Consider the following 10,088-nt stretch of genomic DNA (forward strand, 5'->3'; position numbering starts at 1 on the left):
ACACATACACACCCCAGTCTGATGGGAGAGGCAGTCAGGAATCAAACACAATAAAATGATAGCAGAGCTGAGAGATCAAAAGGGGTCAGAGTTAGTGGGGAAGGGAGAAGAAGAGACACAGGTGGACAGGGAGGTAACTGGTAAGAAAGTTAGCTGAGCAAAGAGGGAGGAAAGTCCGGCCGGCAACCCCGGGATAGGAATGCGCTGGCCGGAAGAGCACCCAGCAGGGCTAGAGGGGGCGGGGATGACACTGAAGACCTGCTGGGGGCCTCGCCGGGGAAGGAGAAAGGAGAGGGGGAGGATGGGGAGTGGGGAAGGATGGCGGAGGAGGAAAAGCGGGGAGTAGGGTGGAGGAAGGGGAAATGGAAATGAAAGAGGGTAGAGAGGGAAGAGGAGGATTTGACTCCGGCAAGTCAGGGCAACGGTGTAGACGCGCCTGGCTCTGATGCACGTTGTAAGGTCGCCCCCTGGTGGCTTAGTGGAGAACGGGCAGGGAGATGGGACGCATCTACCCTTGGGTCTGCACTCTGGCCCGCACATCCAGTCACAAAAAAGTGCGGCCGCCCGAGCCAGGCCGACCTCAGTTGTTTCGAACAGCCTCCTATCTTCTAGGCTTGGTCTCTCCATGAACAGAATGGGGTACAGTATACCCCCAGATCCTTGCCAAGGGCCCCTGGTGCAAAGGGGGGCTTTGCGCAGATATGCTCAGGTGATTCCTACAGAGCCCTACAGGGCAGGAGTTACTGTCATCCCCAGTTTACAGAGGAGGAAACTGAGGCTTAGAGGGTCACATGGGATGCAGAAACAAGACTGGAACCCGGGATCCCCAGCCTTGTCCTCGGCTCCGGTAGCTTGGGCTGGCCCTTGGCGTGGGTCCAGCCCCTCCCAATAAACTCGAAACCACCGCCAGGAGGGGCGGAACCGTGGGTGTCCCTGGCTCCCCAAGGTACCAATTAAATGCTCGTGGCCGTCTGGGGCCAGAGCTGTGGACAGCGGCATGGCCGAGCCCGGGCCGGAGCCCGAGCCGGGGCGCGCCTGGCGGGTGTTCGCCCTGTGCGGGGCCGCAGTCTTCCTGGCAGCGGTTGCTGCCGGAGCAGCCCTTCTGGCCTGGAATCTGGCCTCCTCGGCCTCCCGGAGGCCCCGCTGCCCAGAGCCGGCCGCCAACACCACGGCGCCGCCTGGAGACCCCGGACCCGAAGTCGAGGAACTTCGGCGCCGACTGGCAGAGGCTGCCCGGCTCGAGGAGGCCCTGACGAAGCGGCTGAAGCAGGCCGAGCGTGTCCGCCGGGAGCTGGAGGAGGCCCTAAGGGCCTGTGAGGGCCGCCAGGTAGGTGGGCAGGCTGGAGGGCTGGGGAACCCCAAAAATGAGGGGGAGAGGGTGCGCACACACACCCAACCTTCCCCCTCGGTGCCTTGGTTTCCCCCGTTCTTCAACTGAGGGAAGAAAATGAGAACAGCACCATTCCTTCCAACTCCTACAGGGCCAATTCCCCCTTGTGTCTACCTTCTGACCAAGAAGGTTCCACTAACACAGCTCATTCACTTTGTTGTACACCAGAAACTAACAACGTTGTAAGGCAATGATAGTCCAATTAAAAAAAAATATGACACAAATGAACTTTAAAAAAATAAAAAGAAGGCTCCACTGTCCTCTGCTATTTGTCCTATCACTGGTTGAGGCTACCCCAGACCCCTGAGCCCCGCTGGGGAGGCCCTGTGCTAACCCTCCCCCTAAGTACCCACTCAACAACCACCCCCCAGTCAGTGTCCAGCAGCCCTATTTTGAGAGAGGGACATTCGTGTCACCTGTAATTAGGAAGCTAAAGTTGGCCTCTCGGAGGAGGTACCAGCCAGGTCCTCCCTTCTCCTCTTGCTACCCCCTTCGAACTCTTTCTTAACCCTTTCTTAACTCTTTCTCAACCTTGGGCCTCGCAGAAGAACCATCCTCAAAGTCCCAACCACTCACATTTACTGAGTAACTACTGTGTACCCCTGTGTACTGGGCCCAGCAGAGGTTGGGCAGCATACGAATTCTGGAAAATTCATGCCTTTTGAAAATTAATCCCTATGCCTTTCCAGCCTGCCTAAGGGAAGGGCCTGGGGCAGCTGAAATTAAGAGCAGCCTGCCCTGGATTCAAATTATGGTTCTCCCCCAGCCCCCATGAAAGAGTCTCAGAGGAGACCAAGCCAATTGCTTTGCAGAATGTCCTACAGAGGTGACCGATACCCTAGAAACTCAATCATCAACCATCATATTGGCTTGTGCTGGTCTGAAACCCCAGTCCCAGGAATCTAGCTATAGCTAGGATTGGAACCCGAGCTGGTGTGCAGAACTAAACCTTTCTATATCCAGTTGGCCTGGAGCGGGGTCAGTGTGCTCAGTCCCTCAGTCATGTCCGACTCTTTGCGACCCCATGGACTGTAGCCCACCAGGCTCCTCTACGGATTTTTCAGGCAAGAACACTGGAGTGGCTTGCCATTTCCTCCTCCAGGGGATCTTCCCCACCCAGGGATCGAACTTGCGTGTTCTGAGTCTCCTACACTGCAGGCAGATTCTTTTATCATTGAGCCACCTGGGATGCCCCAGGGGTCAGTGGACCTGGGCAAAGATCTCCTTGCAGGCAGGCACCTTTCACCCCAGACTTCAGAGGCCACTTCTGTGTTTTACAACTACAAGACTCCAAACGACATTCCAAATAAAGCTCAAGGAACACCAGGGTGTTCTCATTCCAAATAAAGCTCAAGGAACAACAGGGTGTTCTCGTCTCCCCTAGAAAGGGCAGAGCCCATTCACTTTCTCTCCCTTCCCCCGTCATTTCTACTCCACTCCACAGAGTCGGCTTCAGACCCAACTGATGACACTGAAGACTGAGATGGAAGAAGCCAAGGCACAGGGGACCCAGATGGGGGCTGAGAACGGGGCGCTCACAGGTGTGTTGGGATGCAAAGGGGTTGGCATGCTAGAGGTGGGAGGAGCCTAGACGGTTCCTAGCTAGGCAAAAGACACAGACGGGTGTAAACGTAAAGCAAAGCAACGTGAAAACTTGTGAAAGAAATGCACATAATATGCAAAGGTCAGGCAAATGTCACAGAACAATGCAAACGCAACAAAATATGCACACGCCGTGTAGAGACTCCCCAAAGACATGTAAACCTCTGAAAAGCTATGCAAATAACACGTAAAGGTCATGCAAACAGCACACAAATTTAATTCCAATACAACAAACCACATAGACAGTATGCAGACTATAAACTCGGAGTTAATGTGTGCGGAGTAGGAGCCCGGGCTCCATCCTGATCTCGCGCCTTGCGTCCGCAGAAGCCCTGGCGCGCTGGGAGGCCGCGGCCGCTAAATCTGCGCAGCAACTGGACGAGGCGCAGCGGCGCGCACGTACGGCCGAGGCGGAGGGCGAAGCCTGCGCAGCCCGGGAGGCGGCGCTGCGCGATCACATGTAAGTGAAGGGTGGGAGGGAAGGGTCCAGAGCTCGGGGAGGGGCGGGGCTGGTCGTGTGGGCGGGGCCTTGGGAGAGGCTCTAGATGAAGGTCTCCGTGTGAGAACCTAGCGGCGGGCTCCATGGGGCGAGAATGCCCGCATTGGGGTTGGCACTCTTGAGGCATGGGTCCCTGGGGTCGGGCGTATATGGGGGCTCCGAGGGGAGCGGGGAGTGAAGGTGAACGTTGCAATGAAAAGTATCAAGGGAGGGATCGGGGGCCTGGAGGCGGAGCTTCCGTGGAAAAAACTAGGAGTCCCGGAGGACCGGTCCTGGAAAAGACCAGGGGAGAAGGGATGGGGGATCCTGAAGCCTGGAATCTTTGGGGATTGGAATACCAGGAAGAATAGATGAATGCCGGAGGGTCTCTGGGGATAGGTGTCCTGGTGCCGACGGCCCCTCTCCCCCGCTCCCGGCAGTAAAGCCCTGGAAGCCCAGACGAGCCCCCAGCGCAGAGTTTCACACCCCCGGACCCGCGCCGGGTCCCGACCCCGGCCCAGCCCCCGCTCGCGCTCTCGCCCAGGAATTTCCGGGGGCTGCAGGCGACCTACGCGGCGCGCACGAGGGTGAGTCGGTCCTCAGCTGGATGGGGGCTCGAGACCAGGAGGACAGACCCTGGGAGCCCTGCAGGGACACTCAGAGAGGTGCCCAAGCTGGATGAGATGCTCAGTCGACACCCATCCACGCTCAGCTTTTGACCCAGAAGCAACCCTGAAACTGCTGAAAGAAGACACGACCTTGTCTCTCTGACCATCTAGTGCCTATCTACAGACGAGAATACTGAGGTCCATTGGGTCTCAAGGTGAGATAGTGCAGAGCCGGGACTTAAGTCCCCTCTAAGGATAAGGCCAGTGTTGCCCTCGTCCCTCGGACATGAGGACTTAGGGTCCAGCCCTGATCTGGAAGTGACCTGAAGGGGTCGCTTCTCCTCTCTGGTCCTCAGTTTACCTTGTCTGTAAAATGAGTGATTGGAATGGTGAGAGCCAGCATATCCTTGACACCAAAACCTAGCAAAAATGGCACGATAGGAAAACTCCAGACCCCTCTCCCTGTGAGGGTACAAAGCTCCCAAATGAAGTTTTAGAAGAGAACCAAGTAATCATTTGAAAGATACACCATAGCAAAGGAACATAGGCCTGAGATGCAAAGATAAATCAGTATTGGGAAGGAAGTCTGTTAATAAAATTTGCCATGCTAACGGATCAAATGAAAAGCATTCTGAAAAGGTCATCAAAATAGCAACAATTTCATGTGAGATTATACAGTATTTGTCTTTATCTGACTTACTGCAGTTAACATAACACGCTCTAGATCCATCCATGTTGTTGCAAATGGCAAGATTTCTTTTTTATGAGACTATTATAATTAATATTCCATTGTGTGTATATATAAATTGTGTGTGTGTGTGTGTATATATATATATATATATATATATATTACATCTTCTTTTTCTATTCATCTGTCAGTGAACACTTAGGTTCTAATCTCCAGACTGTAATCAGATTTTGCCAACTATTTTGATAATGTCCTCTGTAACAAAAGATTATCCTGGTTTACACATCGTATTAATCTGGAACATTTCTCAATCTGTCTTTGCCTTTCATGACATTGGTTGGCATTTTTTTTAAAGCCCCAGGCCAGTCATTCTGTGGTGTCTGAGTTTGGGTTTTTGTGGTTTCCTCATGATTAATTTGAGGTTGACATTTTTGGCAGGAATGCCTCAAAAACAATTCAACTTAATATTATCTTCTGGTGGTATGACTATATATAGAAAACCCAAGAGAATTAACGGAAGCTTTCCTATATCCAAAACAACGAGGTAGAAAATCGTTTGGAAGAAAAGAAAGATCCATTGACATAGTTTTTCATATCCAGGAATAAACTACTTTGCTTATTATGTAAGAATCTCTTCTAAATTAAATTTTCAAAAAATAATTCAGTAGAGGGACTTCCCTGGTGATCCAATGGCTAAGACTCGGGGCTCCCAATGGGGGGAGCCTGGATTTGACCCTGGCTGGGGAACTAGATCCCACAAACATCAACTAAGAGTTCCTGTGCCACAGTGAAGATCCTGCATGCTGCAACTGAGACCTGGCGCAGCCAAATAAATAAAATTTTAAAAATAACTCTATAGAAAATAAGCAAAGAATATGGGCAACCAGTTCATAGAAGCATGCAGAAAAAGGTGCCCAGTCTCACTGCTAGAGAAGAAATGCCAACTGAAACGATGACACGGTACCACTTTCTGCCCACTGGTTTGGCAAGGATAAAAACAAAAGCAAAAGTTTGTGAATATACACAGTACTGGTGAAACAGCTTGTTGGTTCGACTACTTGGGAGGGCCATTTTCTAGAATCTCTCAAAATTAAAAGAGTGTTTGACCCTTCAGTTCTTCTTCAAGCAGTTTCCCTGCAGCCATATTTTTTATTAAGAAAAATTTAATCTACAGTCATTTTTTAATTATAGTCTTGGATACTAAGAACCCAACAGAGTACTTTATTCACTTTTCACTTTTTTTGGCCACACAGCCTGAAGAATCCTATTTCCCTGACCAGGGATTGAACCCAGGCCCTCAGAAGTAAAAGTTTGGAGTCCAAACCACTGGACTGCCAGGAAATTCCCAACAACTATATTTAAACGCATGCAAAATAATGGACTGCATGCAGTGGAGAATCCTGGGTTTGGATATTGGAATAGAAAAACACTTAGTGAAGAAATCAAATAAAGTCTAGAGTTCAGTTCATTGTAATATACTAAGATTAATTTCTTAATTTTGACGAATGAACTATGGTATATAAGATGGTAATGATAGAAGAAGCTGTGTGAGGGCTATTCAGAGACGGTATTATCTCTGCAAATTTTCTGTAAATTTAAAACATTCAAAAAAAAAATTCCAAATAAACAGTTTACTTTTTTAAAGTAAGGGTGGAGGAGAGGAGAAATGAAGACATTATTACCACATTCTTGGTAATTGCAAAAAATTGGAAACAACCTCAGTGTCCACCAACTGGAGTCTGTTTAAATGAGTGTGCATACATCCACACCACGGAATGCTGTTCAACTGGTTTGTATGGACTGGGGCAGCGGGGGATGGGGATTGCTTTGTTTTGGGCAGTGGCAGCCCACTCCAGTACTCTTGCCTGGAAAATCCCATGGACGGAGGAACCTGGTAGGCTGCAGTCCGTGGGGTCGCACAGAGTCGGACACGACTGAAACGACTTAGCAGCAAGTTGCCCTACTTACAGATCTTAGTTCCCCCATCAGGAATTGAACCCGAGCCCTCAGCAGGGAAAGCACAGAGCTCTAATCACTGGACCTCCAGGGAATTCCCACTGTGCAACTGTTAAAAAGGCCAAAACTGACCTTCGTTGAGACACAGTGATGTAACAAGCAGAAGCGTTATAGTCTGTGTACATCTTTGAAAAATCGGAACTGAAGGAAACCCTAGATACAGCAGTGGCCCCTGGAAAAGGAATCAGGGATCTAGGGATCAGTGCGGGGAGGAAGCCTCATGTTCCTTTGTATTAGTTCAGTTCAGTCGCTCAGTCGTGTCTGACTCTCTGTGACCCTATGGGCTGCAGCACACCAGGCTTCCCTGTCCATCACCAATCCCGGAGCTTGCTCAAACTCAAGTCCATCGAGTCGGTGATGCCATCCAACCGTCTCATCCTCTGTTGTCCCCTTCTTTTTGTAAAGTTTGCATTTTAAAACTCATATGCATGTGTGGATTTAAAAATAATTAAAATTCATCTTGAAAAATCTAAGAGGCTGGTGTTAGAAGCCCTTGAAACTCTGATCCCCACCTCAGGCAGTTCTGCTCATAATCTCCCACTCCCACCCACCTTGGAGGTGGCTTTAAGGGCCTTTACTGGGAAAGGATCCACCTAGAAGGAGAATTGGACCCCATCTCTAGCGCCAAAGGAGGAGGTGAGGTTGAGGAGAGGAATGCGTCTTAACAGTTTTGTTCCGGTACCGACCACCAGGGGTCGCCCCAGTCTTCAGACCTAGTTGCTGGCTGAGGGCCCAGACCTTGTGAGGCTGGAAGGATGGGTCTGAGACACGCTCCCCCTCACCCCACCCTCCGCCTCTGCCCCCTGCCCACCCCCCCTCCAACTCTGGCGTAAATCCAGAAATGAGCAGGAAACAGCTTCTCCTTCTGGAGTCAGCTAGGTCTTGACACTGGCCTCGCCTTGTCTGCGGCCCCAGGGATTTAAGACCCTTCACTGTGCAGCTGTGGGGTCCAGGGCTGATCTATACAAAGGGTTGGACTCAGCGCTGTATCCGAAACCTAAAATATTATCATTATTATTCACTTATTCTGCTAACTTCACCTTGGTCATAACTGTCAGATCACTGAAAATCAGCTCCAGGGAAACAGGGAGCCATGGGATGTGTGTGAGCAGAAAGGGAACCATCAGATCTGGTGTCAGAGCTGGGAGAAAAGAGGGAGGTGGGAGGCTGGAAGCTGTGGATCCCCTGGGGAGGCCAAAGGACAGGGAGTGGATGAGGACTGGGGGCAGCTGGGAGAGAACAGATTCCAATCCCAGACCAGGACTAAGAATCCCCCAGCTGCCCTGCCTCCCAGACCTCATATCCCTCCCACTTCACAGGGCCGGTGCCCCCCGCCTGCCCCTGCTCTGTTCTGTTTCCCTGTCTCCACCTGTCTAATTACCACTCAAAGTCTCCGTCTCTCTGTCTCTGAATCTTTTCTCTGTGTCTCCACCTTGTCCCATCTCTCAGGTCCCTGTCCTGGCCTCCCTGTTAATGGTGACCCTGGAGTCCCTCTCTGGCTGCAGCAACAGGAGTCAGTGGGGCGGGGTGAGGGCTGGGGGCGAGGATGAAAAGGGAAAACCTGGGTGGAGGGCACTGGGGACAGCAGCAACTTGATCTTGTAACAACAGTCCCAGTTGTTCAACCAGAAGGCCCAAAGAGGACAGGCTCTTCCCCTCCAAAGGGCTCTCTTTGCCTCCTCTGTCAACGCCCAAAGTCGCAAACTTCATTTCCTTTGCAGTTAAACAAAACCCGAAGACGTTGGCAAAAATGTGGAGGGTTTTCTGAACTTTGCTGAAATTCTTCTTCACTTCCTCCTGAACGTTCCTGAAGCTCCATGAGAGTTTTTAAAAAACCTCGTGTCTCCTTGAGAACGTCAGTGTTCAGTCTTCAGAGTGACTCGGAATTGACTTCCTCATGACAGTTTTCCCATCTCTGACCAAACAATCAAATGAAACCAAATGGATTGTTTTTGATTTAGAAAAAAAAAAATTTAATTGGTGTTGGGTTTTATGATGACCCCTCAAGGGAATTCAGAGAGATTCGTACACAAAATTTCCTGTGACTATGACAAATAGTTTTCAGGAAAAACCCAAATTCTCCCATCATTTGATGTATTTGACCTCATGTGAATTTAAGGACCAGTTACTCACCTCCCCCCTCTGGAATTTTCTGGTCAGGAATGCAGGCAGAAAGTGTTCAAAAGAGTCTGTTTTTAGAAATTTTAGACACTCCTGGCCAGGGTGTCAATGGAAACAACCTTTTTGGAGGACAAATTGATAACAGCTGTCAAAATATAAGATGTTATTGCTTCAGCACCCAGCAATTTCACTTGTGGAGATTTGACTTCAAATCTTATTCAGTTCATTGAAACAAAAAAATTTAGAAACATTCTAAGTTCCCCTTGATAATTATTATGATAGTAAAATATATGTACTGAAAACCTAAACAGTGGTCAAAGGAATCCTCAGTCTCAAAAGTCATAATGTTGAGCAAAAAGAAGTTTCATCATTACCATTTCCATTAAAAAAAAAAAAATCCAACTTAAAAAAAAAAGTTATTGTAGGAAAAAAAATACTTACTGAAAAAGAAACATTACAAATCTAGATTGTGAGACCAAACTGCCAGAAAGAGTGTTATTTTTGAGCTTGACCCAAAAGACATTTGTGTGTAGATTTCAAACTTTTGTTCTTAGACTGTGACGATTGCTGAAAATTGTAGCACATCGGTACTGTCAGTTTTAGAGTGGCTTTTCAGTTTTCTGGGAGTTTATGGTTGCTTATCTTTTTCTCTTGACGACAGATATCGTATTCATACATACTTATGTGCAGCATCTTCCACATAAGATGAAGAATAGCCAGGATCTTAAGTTCACACCAAGACTGTAACATCTCCGGGCACCGTCGCCATGCCTGAGCTCTCAACTGGACCCTTGTCGCTCAGGCTCTCCCCCTGTCATGCCCCCTTGCCCCCGGTGATCCCACAGGACCAGGGCAACAGCACCTGGAGCAGTGCCCACCATTGCGTCTCAGTTCCTCAGCCCAACATCAGAGGCTACCCATGATCCAGCCCCACCTTTGAAAAACACCGCCGTTTATTAAGGCTGACTGTGTGCCAGGCACTGAGACCAGTGTTTCACTGCTGAGTGTCAGGAGAAAGCTGACGCTCGCAGGGGGAGAAGTCACTTGTCCCAGGTCACACAGCAGTAGGTGGCACAGCCGGAACGTAACTCCGGAGGCCTACAGCGAGACCATGGAGTCCCTGTGCCTGCATGGTCCCCATTAATGAAGAGGGGCGATCTCCTCCTCCCACCAGCTCCAGGGGATT

At 49.7% G+C, this 10,088-nt stretch overlaps 1 protein-coding gene across 1 annotated transcript; it reads left to right on the plus strand.

The window, feature by feature from the left end:
- The first annotated feature begins 422 nt into the window (after nt 1-422).
- On the plus strand, nt 423-4,792 carry CCDC194 (coiled-coil domain containing 194). The gene is made up of 4 exons (XM_055566493.1): nt 423-1,327; nt 2,835-2,931; nt 3,320-3,452; nt 3,911-4,792. The coding sequence occupies exons 1-4, from the start codon at nt 998-1,000 to the stop codon at nt 4,059-4,061; spliced, it is 711 nt and encodes a 236-aa protein (XP_055422468.1). The 5' UTR covers nt 423-997; the 3' UTR covers nt 4,062-4,792.
- Nucleotides 4,793-10,088: the final 5,296 nt, after the last annotated feature.

The sequence above is a fragment of the Bubalus kerabau genome, chromosome 1, assembly GCF_029407905.1.
Source record: "Bubalus kerabau isolate K-KA32 ecotype Philippines breed swamp buffalo chromosome 1, PCC_UOA_SB_1v2, whole genome shotgun sequence".
NCBI classification, from domain to species: Eukaryota; Metazoa; Chordata; class Mammalia; order Artiodactyla; family Bovidae; genus Bubalus; species Bubalus kerabau.